A 21,532-nucleotide genomic window follows, 5' to 3' on the forward strand; every position below is an offset into this window, starting at 1 on the left:
CCCCCTGGCCTCCTGTGAGAAAAGACTACCTAAGGGTGTGTACCCTAAGGCCACACCCTGGAAATGACTTGATGCCACAAAACAAGAGAGGAACCCTGAGCTCTTCGCCTTTACACTTTTCTGAATGCAGACCCTTCTCCTGTTCACTAGAGTGATTTCTCCAAACGCTAACTCGTTCTAATCCTCCTCTCGCTGCCCACTGTGCCCACTGTTCAGTGCTGCTCCCCTGGGCTTCCCTTATGAAGATGTACTGTCAATAAAATCACTGTTAGTCTCCCTCTCTCTCCATGGGGGGATCTCCATTAGGTACCAAAGGGCTCCTGGGCCAAACATTTGGAAAAACCAAAAAAACTCACCTTTACTGCCATTGAGACAACGCTGACTCCTAGCAACCTTGGAGGATGGGGTACAGCTGCCCCTTGAGTTTCTGATACTGAAACTATTTGCAGGAGTAGACAGTCCTGTCTTGCTCCCGCGGAGCGGAGCGGCTGGTGCTTTCAAACCGACCGCAGCTAGCAGCCCACCGCATCCCCACGACACCACCCGGGCGTCTGGGCAACTGAAGTGCCTCATAAATAATGTGGTAGCGATGACTCTGTGTTCAAGAGGGGCTTTGTTGTTACTGTTTTCACTCACATGCCATTGCACATTGGCACTACTTTTAAATGGCAAGCTTGGTTCGAGGGCAGCGGTGTTCAGTGAAAGGAAGTCTCCATTCTTCTTTTTAAAATCATTTTATGGAGCTCTACTTCCATTCTTTACCTATCATATTTGTACCTCATAAAAGGTCACTATGAGGTAAAAATTAACAAGTCGTGGGATCTATTTAAATAATCAATGTGCTCAACGAATTAAAATTTTCTTAGAATGGTAAAAATCATTTAAGAGGCTTAGAATTTTAAAATAAAGGCAATACTATATTAAAATGCTGTTTTGCATATTAGGTTTTCCGGGTTCAGATTCAAACTCCCTCCTTTCTGCCTCTATCTTAAGATTTCTTGTAGGTATTAAATGAGCTAATGCATGAATAAGGAATGAAGGGAGCTGTCATGATTATTCTACATAATGGTTTGGTCTTGCGTTGTTGTGAGAGGCCAGTGAGTCAGTTCAGGCAGAACAAAAGACTGCTTGCTCCTGTGCAATCCTCCCAGTTCTTGTTATGTTTGAGTCTGTAGTTGCATCCACTGTGTCATTCTATCTTGGTGAGGATCTTCTTTTGCTGGCCCGCTACCAAGTATAATGTCCTTTTGCAGGGACTGATCTCTCTGGATAACACGTGCAAAGTTCCTGAGGCAAAGTCTCACCATTCTCGTTTCCAAGGAGCATCCTAGCAATACTTCTTCCAAAACAAACTGTGCTTTGAGAAGCAAAGCATTCTACAACTACTGTCTATGTGTAGTTCAACAGGAAACTCACTGCTGACTCACAGTGATGCTATAGGACAGGGAGGAACTGCCTCTGTGGGTTTCGGAGATCTTTACAGAAGTGAAAGCCTCCTCCTTCTCCAGAGGAGCAGCTGGTGGTTCCGTACTGCTGACTTTCAGATTATCAATCAATGTGTAACCCCGTGCCACCAGGGCTCCCGAGCTCAAGAATGAAATTAATTGTGCTGATTACTCTGAAGGAAATTTCCAAATTATTTTCATTCATGACGGCTTTTGACCATGTTATTAGTATGCATAAGCCAATCAAATTAATTTGAGTCAACACAATACCAAATGTATTTAGCTGAAAACTATTACCAAGAGCCATTATCTTTTCACTTCGTAAAAAGTACTTGTATGTGCGTATGTTCCTTAGAAATGTTTAGAATAGGGACAAAGGTTATAGTTTTGACTATTTTCAGCTATAGAGCATGTGGTGGCTGCTTTTCCAAGATGTCCCTTCTTCTTGAGCCTGATCCATAATTCCTGGCGTTTGTGACCTTTTGCAGTGCCTGCTCCTCAATTTGGGTTGGCTCAATTTTTGAACAATAGCTTTTTGCACTTGCATCACTTCTGAGGCTGGTCTAAAGAAACTTGGCAAAGAAGCCTTCCTCTTAGACAGTAGCTCTGGGACAAGCAAGTCAGACCTCCCTGCTGTAAGGAAGGCAAGGTTGATCACGTGAGGAGACTGTGACGTGAGGGATAGCTGAGCCTGATCAGCACAGGTGCCCGAATGAAGACACCGTCTTGGACATTTCAGATGTGTCTACCTCAGCTGGCACCTGACTGCAAGCTCATGCAAGACCCCAAGAGACCAACTGAGCCCACTTCACCAGCAGAACCAGAGGAGATAACAGATTCAACCACTGAGCTTGGAAGTGCACTGTTAGACTGTGCTAGATAAATTAAACTGAGAATAATGAGAAATGACAAGTCCAAAAATAAGACAAAGAGGTCAGACGCTGGCTGCCTAATGTAGCCTTAAGAAATGAGAGCCAGGTCAGTAGCATGTTATGCCATTAGTGTGGACAAAGCCCAGGAGAAATGCTGTGGCAAATGCCACTTATGAAGACCTCATCTATCTAGTATTGATTTGTGCTTTATGAGCACTGATGTACTTATTGACAATCCATTTGTGTCAATAAGCTACCAGAGACTAGAAAATGCTACCAACCTCCCCACCTCCACCCAGAACAACAAAAACCTCAAATTCAAATACTACTTTGATTTCACCATTAACCAATGATAAAAACTGTCCATGGGCATTTAACTTCATTTCCCCACTATCCCTCCATTCTGTTGTTTTCTGGCTCATAACCGCCATATAAGTCAGAGGAGAACTGCCCCAATGACTTCCTACGCTGAATTTTTATGGGTCAAGAGAAGAGACAAACATTCAAAGATCCAAAACTCTTTCTTCCATGAAACCAATGCAAAATAGAATCAAGGGACAAAGGGGAGAGAGAAAACAAATTTAATAAATTGTTATAAGGACTTCTGTTAACCAACTCGGTGTACCTTCACTCCTTTATAGATCTTGGATCACTGGATCAATGCCAGTCCATAGGAGAACATCTAACCCAACTTCCTGGCCATCTCGCAATGATGCCCACCAGCAAGCCTTTTGATACTGAGTGAAGACAAAAAGTTCTTGGCCTAAACTTTACATTTTTTAAAATATTTTCTTGCCAGAGGACTTTCTGTCTTTTTGAAGTTTCTTTTGCATATAATTTTCTTATAATATTTTTTTACGTTGAGACATTTGCCAAGTGTTATAGATTGAGTTGTGTCTCTCAACACATACATGAAAGCCCTAATCCTTTAATACTTGTCAATTAAACAGGCTCATTTAGAATAGGTATTTTCTTTTTTTTTTTAGGAAGCCATATCAGAATAGAGTGGGTTTTTAATCTATTCACTGTTGGAGCAGAGAATAATGGGTGTGCGCACCCAGAGGGAAGACAACAGCCCAAGGAGGACCAGTGGGCAAGCGAAGGTATACCCATGATTGCCCAGAGACGTCTGAACGAGGGAAGGGGAGAAGCACATGGAAGCATCTACCTGGCTGAGACCCTCACGTAGACTCCCTACCTCCAGGGCTGTGATCAAACAGACTTCTATTCTGTAAAGCCACTGCTTGTGGTCCTTGTTGTTATGAGCACACCATATCATGAAGACACCAAGGAGGGCTCTTACTGCTTTTCCAGCGATGGAAACATTTCCACCCAAACGCTGGAGACCTGAAACCTCGAGAAAGTCCCACAGTACCACGTTATTTTGTGAGAAACTGTTCAGGAATGCTTAGCTCCTCTGTGGTGAAGGGCGGACTCTCCTCAGGTCAGGGCATTGGACCAGTGTAACACTGGATGAATGGTACGAAACACCTGCAAATTAATTCTACAAAAACCCCAAATTAACAGGAATTTTAAAAGGCTAGATTAGGAAGAATAAAGGGGAACGTAGTCTCGATACACTACGGATTTATTAAGAGTCAGGATCAACTAAGAGTTGCAGATTCGCAGTTAATGAATGAAAGTTAAAAATCTGAATTCATTTTGTCCCCCTGAGAAACATGCTCTTTTTGATTGTAATATAGCAAAGAGAGGAAATGAAAGACTATTGGAAGAAATCCTTTAACCACTTTGGTCTACCTTATAGAACAGCAGAATGAGATCACACTGCATAATCAACACTAATATTTATTGAGCACTTACTATAGTTGGTGTTTTACATATATTATTTTGCTGAATCTTCACAACCTTACGAGAAAAGGTTGTTGTTGCCGTTTTCTGTTCCTACTGGTTACCTAAGGTCGTGGATTAGGGATAAGTCCAAGTTCAAAATCAGTTGACTTGGCTACCAAGCCCTACTTTTAACGGCTGTGGCACAGTGGCTAGAGGAAAACTAGAATCACGTTCAACAAATCCTATAAGCAACTGGAAAGACGAAATGTAAGCCTCAGGCGGGTAGAAGGGTTTCCCTTGTTTTGTTTCCTGCTTTATTCCTAGTGCGCCGAGCAGTGTGTAGTGAATAGTAAATGCTCAATAAATGTGGAGAAGGAATAGAAGGTTGGTGACTGATTTCGGAGAAAAGAGCAATTTTACTGGAGCAAGGAGATGGAGGGAGACTTACTTTTTACCGTAAACTCTTGTACCTTGGGGATTTTGTACCATGTGCATCTATTACCTATTCAAAAAATGGATAAAATTAACAAAAGAAAAAATACAGGGGCTACAAGTACATCAGACAAGTTGTGTGTCCCATCCACCAGGAAGAGTCTTAGGATGCACAAAGGACTGCCAGGTCAGGGTTAAGATGTGTATGTCTTTTTCCAGTGGTTTCTGGGAAGCATGACGAGGAAGTTCAACACTTCCTAGTGTTCAAGTTATGTAAGATATTAAAACCAAAAAAAAGCGAGAGAGATTAAAACCAGCAAAACTCACTGCCATTAAACCAATTCCGACTCATAGCAGCCCTGTAGTAGAGGGCAGTGTTGCTCCAGTGGGTTTCCCAGACTGTAAATATTTATGAGAGTGAAATCCTTGCTGTTCTCCCTCAGAGTTGCTGGTGGTTTTGAACTGCTGACCTTGCTGTTAGCAATCCAATGCTTAACCTACTCCACAACTCCTATTTAAGAGATTCGAATGTCTGACCCATTATACCACCCCTATTTAAGAGATTAGAACAGACAAAATAAATAGTAAGGTAGGAAGGAGATTCACATCATTCATGTGGGACTTCTTATCTAAGGAGAGTACATTTAGTGTATATTTGTCAGATGGGAAATATGTCATTAAAAGATCAACTTCAGCAACTGAATTTACCGAGGGAAGTGCTTGTCAAAATACAATGTGTATTTGCCTCAGCGTGGGACCTGGAATTCTGTATTTCACAATAGCTAAAAAGTAAAAAAAGTTCATCAACGGGAGAATGGTTAACAAAATGTGGCGTATGTACAATGGAATATTACTCAGCCAAAAATAAGAATGGTGTCTTGATGAATGTTACAACGTGAATGAACTTAGAGGGCAGTAAACTGTGTGAAACATGTCAGACAAAGAAGGCTAGATGCTGCACGGTATCATGTACATGAAATAATCAATTATACAAATCCCATTGCCATCAAGTTTATTCCTGCTCCAAGTGACGATGCACAGGGTTTCCATGGCTATATAACAAAGTAGCAGACAGCTTCCCTTGGCGGGTTTGAACTGCCTACCTTGTGGTTGTGGTTAGCAGCCCAACACCTAACACACAGCATCAGCAGGGATCTTAAATACTTATATAAAAACTCAAAACCCATTGCTATTGAGTCAATTTCAACTCATGGTGACCCTGTGTAAAGTTTCCAAGGATGTAAACCTTCACAGGGCAGATAGATTTATCTTCCTCCACGGAGTAGTTGGTGGGTTTGAACCAACAATCTCACAATTACTAGTCCAACGCTTATGATATGAAAAAATTTAAACAACAAAAACAAATTCACTGCCATTGAGTCAGTACCAACTCATAACAACCATAGAGAAAAGGAATGAATTGCCCCTGTGGGTTTTCAATATTTCAACTCTTTACAGGAGTAGAAAACCTCCTTTTCCTCCGAAGGAACTGCTGGTGGTTTCAAACTGCTGACCTTGTAGTTAGCAGCACTAACTGTGCTGCTGTGTTTCACTTTGTGTAAACTCTATGCCGGAGGGCCTCCTTGTTTATGATACAGAAAATATAAGTGCTTTGAAGTTACCAGGGGCAGGAAAGAGGGGGGCATTTCTTAGAATAAATTAAAGGAATGTCAGTGGTAGGGAAATAATTTGGAAAAAGATAATGAGAATGTTGCATCACCTGAAGAATATAGTCTACTTCACTGAAGTGTACATATAGAAATTTGATTAGATGCTTTGTTTTGTTGTGTGTATATTGCTATAAAAAGCGATAAAATGTGTACCTCAGCCAACATCTAAATAACAAATTGTCAGCACAGAGAGTTCAAATAACTACATTTTCTCACATGATTGCTTTTCCTTGATCCCAGTATTTTTATCCTCAAGAAAACAAGGAGCAAGGAGTGGGTCGAGGAATGGAGTGGAAGGTGGTTGGTTTAGAAAACTTAAGTTCTCTTTTAGAGTTACATAATAATTCTGAGAAAGTAAGTTACATTCCAGGGCTGTCTTCCAAAAATAAATAAATAACAACCCCCCCCCCAATATATATATATATATAGTGAGGCTTCATGTGAGGATATTCGGATGCTCACAGGAGAGAGCTGATGTGCAACAAGGGAATCGTACCCTTGCTTCACAGGCTCGCGTGTGTGCTGCAGGTCCTTCCGGGGGAGGCCCACGGAGACACCCTCAGGAATTAGTGGTCAGCGGGCAAGAGGAAGAGGGGAAGCGGCCTTCCAATGAGAAGATGACAGGCCAGTGGCCGCCCTGTTCTTTTCAGTCCCCTGGCTGCCCCAGGCCGGACAAGCAGACGGCGGGGCCTTGGAGACAACGGTGTCCCCTTTGAGAGGCAGCTGCTGGCCTCGGTGCTTGTGCTTTCAAAGCATAAGTACTGGAGTTTATTACTTTCTTGCTTTCCGCCTTTAAATGTGAGAACTATGGGGTAAGTTGAGGAAATGTGAACAAAGAGTAAAACGGATCCGATTCAGGAGTCCTGTGTGGTACCAACGGTGCACACACTTGGCTGTTCACGGCAAGGTTGGAGGTTCAAGGCTACTTGGAGGCATCTCAGAAGAAAGGCCAGCTGATCAGCTTCTGAAAAATGAACCGCTGGTGGAATCCCCAGAGCTGTCTTTCAGCCTGGAAAGGACCTCATCCTGGACAACAGACTTGCAGCCAAACAACAGACAAGGCTGGATGGTGAGCGGCACTTCGGAGGGCCACGCACTCCTCAGAACCACCAAGCTCACCGATCTGCAGCCTTTGCTCGAAGCTGAGAAGGCAGCGAACGACGAGCAAGAAAAGAAGGACAGTGGAAATGGGAAAGGGGGAGGGGGGGGGGGCTACCGTTACCTTGCCAGGATTGCCGTCAATGTCCCCAAACAAAATACGTGTTACCCGTTTAAAATTGTAAAACTAATTTGTTCTGTAAACTGTCATCCAAATCACAAGTCGAAACAAACAAAACAGGCACCACCAACCCTATGGAGCTCAAATCAACACGGGAGGTGGGTATGAATCAACTTGAGGGGGACGGGACTGGTTTAGGAAAGCTGAAGATGACGTGTGTTGCAGTTCTGAGGGGGTCATATGGACCTATTGTGGGGAAAGCATTCTTTCCTTCCTTTCCCTGTGTCTAGCTGCTCCTGCTGTCACCATCTTTATTAGGTGCCATCAAGTTGGTTCTGACACATGGCAATGTCATGTCATACAGTAGCACGCCTCATGGGGTGTTCTTGGCGGTAGTCTTTACAAAAGAAGACAGCCTAGCCTTTTCTCCTCTGCAGGGAGTGGGGAAGTTCCAGTTGCATAGATTTTGTGAAAAATGCAACACTTAATCCTCTGTGCCACAAGGCTTTGGCCCTGTGGGTGGGCACCAAGCAATCCGGTGCCCATCAGATTGTCGACCAGCCTCTTCAACAACAACAAGTGACTATTCTCCCAAAGAACACAGGACACTTTGCTTTGGGTAGGTTTTTTTTTAAGAATATAAAATCAATTTGATCCTTTACTCTTACACATGAGTCTGTTCTTTCTGGCTGGGTGTGCTGCTGTTGGGAAACTGTACAATAGTTTACTGCTCCTTAATCTAGGCTAGATATGGTTTCTAAAGTAAGCTCGCATGAGTCAGTGCTGGGGCTTTTCCAGGCGTAGTAATGAGAAACGTCCCCTGTGATCTTGGTTTGGGTGAGTAAACAAACCCATCCCAGAACAGAAAAATAGTTCAGTGTCTTTCCTGTGAAGACTTTTTTTTTTTAAAGGAAAGATACAGTATTATGGCAGCCACTATAATATTTCCATAATTTTGTATATAGTCATAGATAGTTTTTAACCCCAATTCATAAAATCCCTCTGAGCTATCTAAGATCAGATATTATAATGCATTTGACTTGATCAAATGAGCATGAGTCTAAAGACAAAATCCAGGTATAGAGAAGCAAATAGAACTATTTTCATTATCTAAAATCTATGCCACCTGTGAAGAAGTGTAAGTGATAAATTAATTACCAACAGTCAACTGGCCCTGTGCAATCAGGCACGAAACTGTTGGTTTTTACTTACAGATAAATTAGGTTATCTAACCGAAAAGTGGATGAAGGGAGATGTCGGACAGGGCAAGATATGACAAAATACCCATTTATAAACTATCAAGGGCTCATGAGGGAGCGGGGAGGGAGGGGAAAAATGAGGACCTAATGTCGGGGGTTTAAATGGAGAGAAAATGTTTTGAGAAACGATGTACAAATGCGCTTTACACAATTGATGTGTGTATGGATTGGGAAAACAGTTGTATGAGCCCCTAATAAAATGTTAAAAAAGAGGAAAAAAAATTAGGTTATCTAAAGTCAAGGTTGCAGGGTCCTGCCAACTTATTACCTTTTTCCACTTTTGGGCCTTCAGGATTATTTGTCCAGCCTCAACCTGAAATCTGAACCCTATTATTCCTGGCTTGTCAGTATCCAAGTATACCAGAACTCTGTGTGTGATACAATAACACAGCCACTCTTCCCCGGTTAAAGACCACGTACACTTTGTGGGCAAGGAGTTGGCTTCCTCCTTTTCTCATACCCAACCATGCTAATGCTTCTGTTCACAATGAAGATGCAGAGTGTGTTCTCAATGGTGCAGAATGTATCAGAGCCCAAAACAATGTGTTAAAGCTACAGGAGGCTCTATAAAATGAATAATTTTCTAAGTCAGAGTTTTCCAAAATGAAATCGGCAGCCTAAGGTTATCTCCATCGATTGAATCATAGGGCAAGAGGGTTCTATAGAGGAGTTTGAATACTGATAGCTGTTTAAATGGAGTGAAGGGACCCCTTTCAATATTAAATCATTCTGTAGTAGGACATCCAAAGCCGTTTGACTACAACATCCCATGGTTATACTATGAAGCTGGAACCAAAATGTTTAAAAAGAAAAGAAAACAAGTCAAGATTTAAAATCTGTTTTTTTTCTTTTTAAATTCTAAGCTGAGTTAAGTCTAAAGGGAAAGATTATAATTTTTAATCAAAGAAATGGATTAATTACAGTCAATTCAAGTAATTCAAATGTCCACATTTTCTGAAATTACTTCATTAACTATTCCCATGTATAAGGCTGCTGTCCTATGTCCATTCAAACTCAGCCCCTCACCAGTGTGGCTCTTTGGGGATATTTTGTTAAAGTATCAATACTTTTTAGGTGTATGATTGTCATATTATACTTCAAAAACATTTCAGTTGGAAAACATACTTTTTGACTTCAGGGTTTTGTTTGTTTGTTTGTCTTTGTATGAGCAAACATCAACAAACATTAGAGCAGCATTGTAAATATATCTTCTACACACAAGCAATCACTCAGAATGTTCCTTGAGAGGGACTGAAATATAACATGACAATAAGGCATACTAGTGTTAAAATGAGAAACTTGTTCAAGATGCCCAATTGGTTAGAGAATAAAGTTCATAGTAGCTGTTTTCTAGAAAAGGAAAGAAGGATGAGTCAACATCTGGAACAGTTTTCAAAACCACATCTACAGACACGGAGAAAGTCCTCCCAGGACCCTACATGGCAACCACGCTCTTCCTGGTGTGCAGTTCTTGGGCACAATGAACTTCAGAATGGGCAGCCACGGGGTACTGACCAGATTAACCTGATTCTAGATCAGATAGGATTTCTAGCAATTTAGGCTTCCAATGAAATGAAGGCCAATCAAAGAAGGAACCAATAATGAAATTAGGGGAAATTATCTAAAGGCATAAAAACACCAGGAATACTAGACTGTCCCAAGAGAAAATACCACATGCAAGATGGCAAGTGGAGGTAGCAATCAGATAGAATGGAGACAGTCCAACTATGAAAGAAACAAAGAAATAAGCAGGAACTCTACTATGACATAGATCTCAGCAAAATCCCAAATTTTGCCATTTGAGTAATATTTATGTAATTCAGTAATAGATCTATATGCATCATGACCTTGACAAATGTTTTAACATTTAGTAAAACAGAAAAGCAAAAAAAAATTTTTTTTCTTTTAAACACAAAGTATAACTAATCATTTCTAGTTTTGGTCAACGTCATGAATTCATTGTTGAAAATTTGAATTTTGTACAAACAGATTTGTTCAGGTGGAGTTTAGGCATTTGCACATTTTCACATAGGAAAATGGATTCCAGGAGAGGTGATTTCAAAAGAAAAAAGAAGACAACCAGTAATACCATATATGCACAAGTTAATTAACTCAAAGGAACATGAGAAAGTTAGTGATGCCAAGAAGTGTTACATTTCAAAGATCGGAAATGAAAGATAAGGTTGGTAATTAAGTTTCATTACAATGAAAGTTCACAAATACCTTCTTCAACATCTGAGATATATTCGCCATCACTGAGCATTTCAGGGGCGTTGGCTTTGCGAACTGCATGATTTAAGTGAACAATGTAAGTGCATAAAATGCATACGCCTGATACAATAATAAAGATTTGAATGCTTCTAAAAACATTTTGTAATACGCTTTCTTCGGGAAACAACATGTGAGTGTTCACAAGTAATTACCATGAACTTAGGTTATTTCCATACCTTCATCATCAGACATATCAAGAACTTCATTCATAGTTTCTGGAACATTCATTTTGTGCTTCTCTGTGACGGTCTAGTTAAAAAAAAAAAAAGCAGTACATTTAGCACAAGCAAATGTCACTTTTTAATAAGACTGTTCATTCCTTTCTCAAATCAATTGGTTTTATGTGGAACTTATATGTTGGAAATCTTGGAGCTTCACACGTATAAAGCAACACTACAATATGGCCTGTATTGGCAATAGGTCGGCAACACCCAGGGGAAGGAGTTCTAGTGTCAAAGCATACCAGCTGAAAAGACACGGGTCCCTATTAAAGCTTTCCAAAGGAAGAGAGAAGAGGTATTGCCCCTCCCGCCCCACTGCTGCACTTCTTAAGATGAACCTGCCACCCACGGCACTGAGGTCCTGCCTCAAAATAGACCGCATTAATGGCGAGCAGCATGTTTGTATTATTGATGCCAAAGAAGCAAATGGTCTTCTCTTTCTGTACATTTAAGTCCTAGAATAAATCAACTACGACAAAATTTTATATCACATAATTTTTACTCATATGCATATGAGAAAAGTATTTGAAAGGCAATGCCGTTATAAGATCATTTTAACCTCCAAGATAAAGAGTGATATACGATAGAACAAATGATAAATGATCTACTTGTTCTTTGATAAATGTATACCTATATACATTATGTCTATCCTAAAGGCATGTTAGTAATCTTAATGACAATGTGTTTTACTGTAAAGATGAGTCTTATATTTAATTCTGAGCCTATAAAACACTGAAGGCACAAAGGAAGATACACATTTAAACGAGAGACAAAAAAACAGAACCTGGGTTTTTAAAACTAGGAGAAGGCACAGATTCACTGTGTAATAACAATAACACTGGGTAAATGTGATTTACAGCCTTCCTTCCATTTATGGTGTTGAAATAAAGCATTACCTGGTCATTCTTCTGGCATGTTCTATTGCCATTGAGCAGGTAAAAAAATGCTTCCTCCCCCCACTACCAGGATCCAAATTCTGCCTTACAAATCCAGCTAGACCAGGGGATGTACACTGGTACAGATAGGAGATGGAAACACAGGGAATCCGGGACCAGTAGTGAGAGTGGCGATACCGGGAGGGTGGAGGGAGGGCGGGTAGAAAGGGGGAACCGATGACAAGGATCTACATACAACCTCCTCCCTAGGGGACAGACAACAGAAAAGTGGGTGAAGGGAGACGTTGGACGGCGTGAGATATGACAAAATAATTTCTAAATTATCAAGGGTTCATGGGGGGAGGGGGGAGGGAAGGGGAAAAAGGAGGAGCTGATATCAAGGGCTCAAGTAGAAAGGAAATGTTTTGAGAATGATGATGGCAACAATTGGACAAATGTACTTGACACCATGGATGTATTATGGATTGTGATAAGAGTTGTACGAGGCCCCAATAAAATGATTAAAAAAAAACAAAAATAAAAAATACAGTTATTTTATTTTGAAATAGTTTTAGGTTTATAGAAAAATTGCAAAGACAATAACTCAAATTCACTGCCCTTGAGAACTGCCCTTGTGGGTTTCCGAGACTGTAGCCCTTTATGGGAGGAGCAGCTCGTGGTTTCCAACTGCTGGTCCTGGTGCACAGCAGCCCAACTCGTATAGCAAGTCCTTATATATCCCACTCCTATTTCCCTCCTGCTCACATCTTACATGTCTGTGTGTTACAGTGCCATAATGAATGGTGTTACCTTTCTAAATCATCACTGATTTCTACAATTAGTTAAATACGAATGATTATTCCTATTTATAGCATATCATTTTCCTGTTCCAGGATCCCATCCAGTAAAATGCATTATTGTTCGGCATCACATCTGGGGCTCATTGGTTATGACAGTTTCTCAGATTTAAAATAATTTATTTTTAACAACATTAATAATGGTTTTGAGGAGTTCTGGTCAGCCATTTTGTGACCTGAGATTTGTCTGATGGTGAGGCAGGGAGGGGCTACCTGTTTGGGGGGAAAAGACTAGCCAGGCATAGTGCCATCTTCATCACTTAATAACAAGAGTTCCTACCATCAACATGATTTATGTTTTCTTCCTTTTTCGTACTGTTTCCTGTGAAGAAAGTCATTATGTACAGACTGGGAACTGATGTTCCACCTCCCTGAGGCACAGCATCATAAACTACTTGGAGTTCAATTGCCTAAGAGATTTTTCTTTTTCTTCCTGTGTACCTAATCATTTATTTATATCAATATGGATTCATGGATATTTATATTTTATATCACACAAGAATATAGGTAATTTTGCTCAATGCTTTTCTAGCTTTGGCTATGGTGAGCTGTTTCAGTTGGCTTCTGTATCTTTTTTGACAAGCACCCCTATTGGATGTGTCTTTGTTTTTTGGCAGGGGATGTACTTCATTACTTTTTGACAGAATGAGGTGCTGCAGGCTCATTTTGTCTACTTCATGCCTTGGTCCTAGATTTAGACAGGTCCTGGATCCTTTATTAGCCAACAGCGTTAGAAGCCAGTATCTGGTCCTGGGGTGCGCTCATTGTTACTGGGGTTACTGACGATTTTAAACAATGGTATTTAAAAGCTTAATTCCTATCTTTCGGTTATCAGCTTCTAGCCAATTCAGGTTCATTTGCTAAAATATCTTTCTCAGCTATATCATTATACTTTACTCATATGGAAGATGCAGTCTTGGACCCTGGTCTTGTGGTGGCAATGGTTGCTGGGGCCCTAGCAATGGCCAAGATGATGCCCCTGGGGGAGGCTGTGCCGGGTTTACTAGCTTCAGGTCCACCTACACCCTGAGTGGCGTCAGTCCTCCTCGAAGCTAGGTTGGGTGCAACTATCCAAACAGGGCTGACAAGGTGGTGTCTTAGCTTGAAATCATGTCTCAAAATCGACAATGCTGCACTAAGTTTTAGGGTCTTTGAAAGGCTCTTCTGAAAAATCAACATGAGCACTTCATTTCCCGGATGTCTTGTGTGCTTTATTAAGTAAACTGGCAACATTTCCATTGGCAACATGAACCGTATCTTCTTTCTCATGCTCTAAACTAGTCACCAACTGGCCAGCTGATGGTGTTGGCAGTGAAATGGTGTGACTCCCACAGACAGTACGGCTTTCTTCTCTGCTTCTGGAGATTTCCTGATACGAATATTTCCTCTGTCTCTAAGGTTACTTTCTTTTAAGGCTTCTTTTGATATCAAAGAAACATTTTGAAAGTTCTTTGCAGGGGAGAAAGTCATTTATATCTAGTCAAATATGTTTCTACTCTTAACTACTTGAAATGTTTTTAATGGTGCAAGCCTCTTTAGTGAAATAGAAGTTTGTAAATGTAATATAGCCTTTCTGAATCTTTTATGGCAGTGTGACCTCTTGGACATTATTTAATATCTCACCCTCCTCCCTCCCTTTCCCCATCATACAAACAAACAAACTAAAATTCCAAGCACTGTTGATTTAGACTCACAGCAAGCCAACAGGACAGAGTAGAACAGTCCCATAGAGCTTCCAAGGCTGTAAATCTTCTGGGGAATGACAGATTGCTCCAACTTCATCCCCTGGAGCAGACTGATAGGTGCGAACCGTTAACCTTATAGTCAGCAGCCACGTACTCAATCACTGCGCCACCAATATGGAATATTTATAGCATTATGCTTAATGAAATTTAGTTATGTAACTGTTTTCTTGATAATAATAGATTTCAAGAAAATAAAATAGGCAGGTCTAAAATTAATATGCAGGAGTCCTGGTGGCAAAGTGGATTTTCAGTTGGGCTGTTGGAACCCACCAGAGGCTCCCCAGGAGGAAGAGCAGGCAATCTGCTCCTATAAAGATTTACAACCTCCCCCAGAAGAATGCACTTCAGAGGATAGCACTGATGTTACAGCTCAGGGTGAGGGTCACGCCTGATCAGAGCACACGCGAGAAAACGAAGGGGTGGGAGAGATTGGAGCACATTCTGGCGCACCAAGCCCTGAGGACAATATTCCTGCTGAGAGCAGCCAATGCACAGAGAGGACCATAGAACCGGCCCCACTATGAGACAAGACGTCCCTCACTGACCTATAGTGCTATGGGGGACAATATTGGAGACACAGTGCGGGAATTGTGCCCGATCTGATGCCACCACACCAAGGCAAAACACTAAGGCCATGCAACAGAACAGCAAGGGGAGCAGAGCAACGAAATCCCGAAGGAGTACCAAAAATAGACTTTGGGGCCAGGGCATGGCACCCCATCAGACTCGACTAGCAAGCACTCCTAAAGGTCAATAAACAGACCCTGACCTATTTATAGGCTTTTCCTTTTTTGTGTCATTGTGTCCTTTTTTGCTGTTGTTGTTTTGTTGCTTTGTTTTGCTCTATTTTGTGTGCATATTATTATCTCTGCAGGTCTATCTAGATAAAGATAGGCGAGATAAATAATCTAGAGGAGAAAACAACAGGATCTATGGTTCTGGGGGGGGCATGGGAGAGGGGGAGGGGGGGAAAGGAAGTGGTGTTAACAAACTCAGGGACAAGGGAACAATAAGTGATCTAAAATCAATGGCGAGGAGGGTATGGGAGGTCTGGTAGGGTTTGATCAAGGGCAATGTAACCAAGAGGAATTATTGAAACCCAAATGAAGGCTGAACATGATAGTGGGACAAGAGGAAAGTAAAAAGAAATAGAGGAAAGAACTAGGAGGCAAAGGACATTTAGAGAGGTCTAAATACAGGCATGTTCATATGTAAATATATTTATACATGTCGATGGGGAAATAGATCTGTGTACATATATTTATAGGTTTAGTATTAAGGTAGCAGATGGACATTGGGCCTCTACTCAAGTACTCCCTCAATGCAAGAACACTTTGTTCTATTAACCTGGCATTCCATGAAGCTCACCTTCCCGACATGATCGCTGAAGACAAAGCAGGTGCATAAGCAAATGTAGTGAAGAAAGTGGATGGTGCTTGGCTATCAAAAGATATAGCATCTGGGGTCTTAAAGGCTTGATGATAAATAAGCAGCCATCTAGCTCAGAAGCAACAAAGCCCACATGGAAGAAGCACACCAGCCTGTGTAACCATGAGGTATCGAAGGGATCAGTTATCATGCATCAAAGAACAAAAATCCTATCATTATGAATGAGGGGGAGTGCAAAGTGGAGACCCAAAGCCCATCTGTAGGCAACTGGACATCCCCTTACAGAAGGGTCGCGGGGAGAAGATGAGCCACTCAGGGTACAGTGTAATGATGAAACATACAACTTTCCTCTAGTTCCTAAATGCTTCCTCCACCCCACTATCATGACCCAATTCTACCTTACAAATCTTGCTAGACCTGAGCATGTACATGGGTACAGATCAGAGCTAGAAACACAGAGAATCCAGGACAGATTAAACCCAAGAGTAACCATACCAAGAGGGTAAGGGGAAGCTAGGGGAGAAAGACAGAACTGATCACAATGATCTAGCTATAGCCCTCTCCTAGGGGGATGGGCAGCAGAAAAGTGGGTCCAGGGAGACATCGGTCAGTGTAAGACATGCAAAAATAATAATTCATAAATTATCAAGGGTTTGTGAGGGAGGGAAGGTGGGGGAGGAGGGGGAAAAATGAGGAGCTGATATCAAGGGCTCAAGTAGAAAGCAAATGTTTTGAGAATGATGATGGCGACAAATGTACAAATGTGCTTGACACAATGGATGGATATATGGATTGAGGTAAGAGTTGTATGAGCCCCCAATAAAATGATTTATTAAAATAAATTTTTTTTTTTAAGATTTACAACCTCTGAAACCCTAAGGCAAGGGTGGGAAACCTTTCCTGCCCCCTACCCAGGCCATTTGGTTATTTATAAGGTCATTTGTGGGTCATCCAAATTATTAACTTGAAAATTAGCTTGCCAATTGGGCCAATGGCTCCAGAAGGTAGAGGAGGAAGAAGGAGGTGGGGAGAAGGGTGTGGTGAAGGGAAGGCGTCATGGACGGGGAACTAAGATCAAGGAGGGTAAAGATCCTGTGAGTATACAGCAACACCAAGCTAGTGGAGAGAAAGCACTAAGAGGTGGAAGAAAGGGGAAAGTGATGGCGGGGCAGGAGGAGGCAAAAGGAAACAGAGGCAAGCTCTAGGAAGCAAAGGCAAAGGAGATTGATAGACGTATGCACTTATGTGAATACATTAACCCATAACAATAATGGTATTGGCCTATGTACATATATTTATAAGGCAATAAACTGAGGCTGCAGATGGGCCTTGGGCCTCGGTGATCACTGAAGACAAAATGGGTGCATAAGCAGATGTGGGGAAGACAGAGGATGGTGCCCGGCTATTAAAAGATACAGTGTCTGGGGTCTTAAAGGCTTGAAGTGAAACAAGCGGCCATCCAACAGTGATGCAACAAGCCCACATGGAAGAAGCACACCAGCTGGTGCGATCGTGAAGCTTCATTGAAACCAGGCAACAGGCATCAGAAGACTCACAAAAACAGCAAACAAACAAACAAAAAAAATGCATTGGTGAGAATGGAGGGGGGTTGGAGTGGAGACCCAAAGCCCATCCATCCACAGAGGAGGGGATGAGTCAGTCAGGGTGCAGTAGAGCACTAATGGGTCATGCAATATACCTCTGATCCCTTGAGGCCTCCTTACCCCACCCCCCCACCCCCCAGGCTCCCCCACCCCCCACTACCACAACCTTGGTGCCTCTTCCCAACCTAGAGTAGACGGGAGCATGTACATAGGCACAGGCAAGAGATAAAACTCACAACACATGAACCCAGGAACAGGGATGGGACTAGAGATACCAAAAGGGTAGGGGAAGGGGGCGAGAGGTGGGGAGGGAGGGGGGCACCGATCACAGTAAATGGCACATAACCACACACCCCCATCCAGGGGCAAGAACAACATAAACCAGAAAAGAAGGGAGACTGGGGAAGGTAGTGAGATTTGAAAATAATTAACAATCTACAATCTATCAAGGGGTCACAAGGGCTGGGAGGTGGGGAGAGGAGGGAGGGAAAAAAGAGGAGCTGATCCCAGGGGCTCACTGGAAAGTAAATGTCTAGAAAAGAATGATGGAATATATGTACTAATATGTTGGATAAATTGATGTATGGATTGTAACAAGAGTTGTGAGAGCTTCCAATAAAATGATTTTAAAAAATTAGCCTGCTATATTTGGTCATTTAATTAATGCAGGCCTTCTGTAATGGCTGAAACTTCTCTTTGGTGAGGAAAGTGATGTTAGCTTGCATGGATAGCTTAGGCCTTACATGATTTCTACATCAACATGTAGAAATTTATCTTTCTCCAGACTTGTTACGAAGTTAGATGTCTGCTCTTGAAACTAGGGACATTTACTTTATCAACTTCCACTTCACAGACGATACCAAAACCACACTCACTGTCCTTGAGTCCGTGCTGATTCTTAGTGACCCTATAGCTCAGGGTAGAACTGCCCCGGCGGGTTTCAGAAGTTATAACTGTTTACAGCCATCAAGAAAGCCTCATCTTTTCCCCAAGGAGCCACTGGTGGTTTCAAACTGCTGACCTTGCAGTTAGTGGCCCAACATGTAACCTGGACTCCTGTTCACAGACAATCTGGCTCCAAATTATGTAAATAAACAACAGCCACATGTTTGCTTGTTCTGGGCTATAGTCCCATGATGAATTAGCCAGGTTTCCCTGAAATAAAGCTTGGCAGGGCAAACTTGCTGACCAGAAAGTACAAGGAAATGCTTAATTTGAGAACGTTAACCTTGGCAGTGCATTCTTCTGGATGGTGCTTGCAAGAATGAGGAGCCCTGCTGGCACTATATGGTAAACATTGAACTGCTAACTGCAAAGTCGGCAGTTCAAATGCACCCACCTCTCTGAGGGAGAAAGAAGAGGCTATCTGTTCCTGGAAAGATATACAGCCTCTTAAAAACCCTATGTAGCCCCCTGGCACCAATGCCCCTGCTCAGTGCAAACGGAGCTCAATCCATTGGGAGATCGAACTGTGCGGGGCAACGACGAGCGGGATGTGGTGCGAGGCAGAACGGCACTCGCATCGACCGCGGCTGTCAATGGTTTCTCGAGCTCTGGGTCAGGGAAGAGTCACGGATGGTATCGGTGTAACCGCCTTATACCCCAGTGGGAGGATTGACGATGGTTGGGGTTTTGTTCTGCTTTTTGTTTGTTTGTTTCTAGACTTAGTTTGCTGGTTTGTTGCTGTAGTTGTTGCTGGTCATGTGGGGTTATGTTTTGTCATAATATGAACACCAAAGTAAACCAGAGTCCTGCGTGGCCTGTGCACAAGCAGATGGATTCTGGGCTCCCACTTAACCCCAGCCCCAATGCAAGAGCAGACAGTTCCGATAACATGGTCCTGCTCGACACTGGCCTTCATGAAAGGACACTGAAGATGAGGATGCTATAGTAAATTGTGGTGGTAAAAGCAGGTGGTACCTGGCCATCAACTGGAATAGTGTCTGAGGTCATAAAGGCTTGTACTCAAACAAGCAGCCATCTAAGTGAAGCATCAACTTAAGTCCATGTGGAAGAAACACACCAGCCTGTGTTATCCAAAGACGACAATAACAAAATCCAGATATGACGAAGGGAAAAGTATCAGGGTTTAAATTGTGAACCCCCAATTTGTAGATGGCTGTGGGGGATAGTGGGAGCCTGAAGTCCATCTGCAGAGTATCCAGTTAGATCAAGCCTCTGGCGGATCCCTTCTAGCCACAGGCAAGGGCCTCAAACAGCTTTACTCTCAGACAGAGATGATGTAAACTTGATGAAGGTGTATCAAACGTGGTATAATTTGATACTTGGTCAGCTGACCTCCATCTGGACCCAACCTGAATTTGATCTAGCGCAAGTATTTCTTGCTTGTTCCAGGACAAACATTTCTTCCCTGGCTTTTAAAATACTGATGGTGGTCTTTTCTTTCTTACTCTTTATTTGTATTTTAAATTTTATATTATTATTTTATTCTTGCCATTTTATCTTAGTTTTGGTTTTTTATTGTTACTGCTGGGTTTGTGAAGCGCAAAAGGAACAGATGCATAGAGATAAGAAGTGATGCAGTGGTCTATCGGGGATGTTGGGGGTGGGGGGAGATATGGGGATGTTGGCAGTGGGGCAAGATAAGGAGGGTGAGGGATTTAGGAAGCAAACAAGGAATCTGGGAGCGGGGAGCAAGCACTGCAAGGAATTGTGATTAAGTGTATACAAAGCACTTTAAAAGCATTTTAACCATGGAGGTGTATGATTTGCGAATACTATAGCAAGTAAACCAGTAAAAGAAAAAAAAAAAGAATAGTGATATAATTAGAAAAAGGTATACGCATTGTTTCATGGGATTCTAATTTGCTATGTAAGCTCTCACTAAAACACAATAAAAATATTAAAAAAAGAAAACCCTGTGTAGGGTTGCTCTGAGTCAGACTTGCTCAATCACGGTAGATTTTCGTTGTTTGATGGGATGTTACGCTGAGGTACCCGACAGCACCCAGCTGCACCCCGACAGCCAGCCTTTCAGCCCTAACAGCCGCCCTGTGGGGGAAACACGTGGCAGTCTGCGCATGGAAACGCTGTGCGGCGGTCTTCACGCCCCTGCCGGGTCTCCCATCGTGCGCGCGCGTTAGAATGATTAAAAGTCAGTGGGGTGTGTAAAAAAAAAAGTCGGTGGGGTGTGTTCTTGGGTTGGAAGTTATGACACAGTGGCATCAAATTGGGCCATGAGCACAGTCCCCTGCCACACACATCACAATTCCCAACAACTTTTTTTTTTAACCATGTGACATTTAAAAAGCTTTAGTGACATAGACTTTTTTTGGATCCCAAGGGTAAACATCTGTGAGCATCTTTAGCAAAGATGTTTGGGCTTCCTTTTCCACAGCTTCACCTAAGGAGGCTTCCTCTAGGGCAGCGGTTCTCAACCTATGGGTCGCGACCCCTTTGGAGGTTGAACAACCCTTCACAGGGGTCATCCGATGGATAACAGTAGCACAATGACCGTGATGAAGTAGCAATGAAAATAATGTTATGGTTGGGGGTCACCACCACATGAGGAGTTGTATGAAAGGGTCGCGGCGTGAGGAAGGTGGAGAACCACTGCTCCAGGGGCTTTCCGACCTCAGGAGTGCAGAGCTTTGGGGCATCACTGCTCCACTTGGCAAAGGCAGGATGGTCAGTGTCCTGTCCAAGGTTTAGCAGCACCCTTCCCCTCTGCCCAGGAGGGGTCCACAGCACCCCACCAGGTGTGAGGATCAAAAAGAGAATGCCCCTGGGCATTGACACATGTCCCCCAGAGCACAGAACCGCCCCCACAGGAGACGTGTCATCCGAGCCTTTTCAAGCTAGTCTTGTCTCTTCTGCAACTTAGAACATTCCTCTGCTGTCAAAAGCAGAAACACCTCTTCA

General features: G+C 42.5%; 1 protein-coding gene across 11 annotated transcripts in view; it reads right to left on the reverse strand.

The window, feature by feature from the left end:
* ANK3 (ankyrin 3) overlaps positions 1–21,532 on the reverse strand; it is a 378,044-nt gene that overhangs the window by 120,971 nt on the left and 235,541 nt on the right. For 8 of the 11 annotated variants that reach the window (XM_045291325.1, XM_045291322.1, XM_045291329.1 and 5 more), the window contains one exon: positions 11,136–11,208. In XM_045291325.1, the coding sequence (XP_045147260.1) occupies positions 11,136–11,208 (73 nt within the window). Of the gene's footprint in view, positions 1–4,556; positions 4,611–10,911; positions 10,975–11,135; positions 11,209–21,532 lie in introns of all 11 variants that reach the window. The other 3 variants (XM_045291323.1, XM_045291330.1, XM_045291321.1) reach the window with 2 other exon arrangements.

Source organism: Echinops telfairi, unplaced genomic scaffold, assembly GCF_000313985.2.
Source record: "Echinops telfairi isolate 266 unplaced genomic scaffold, ASM31398v2 ScPeMD7_70;HRSCAF=299, whole genome shotgun sequence".
Lineage (NCBI taxonomy): Eukaryota > Metazoa > Chordata > Mammalia > Afrosoricida > Tenrecidae > Echinops > Echinops telfairi.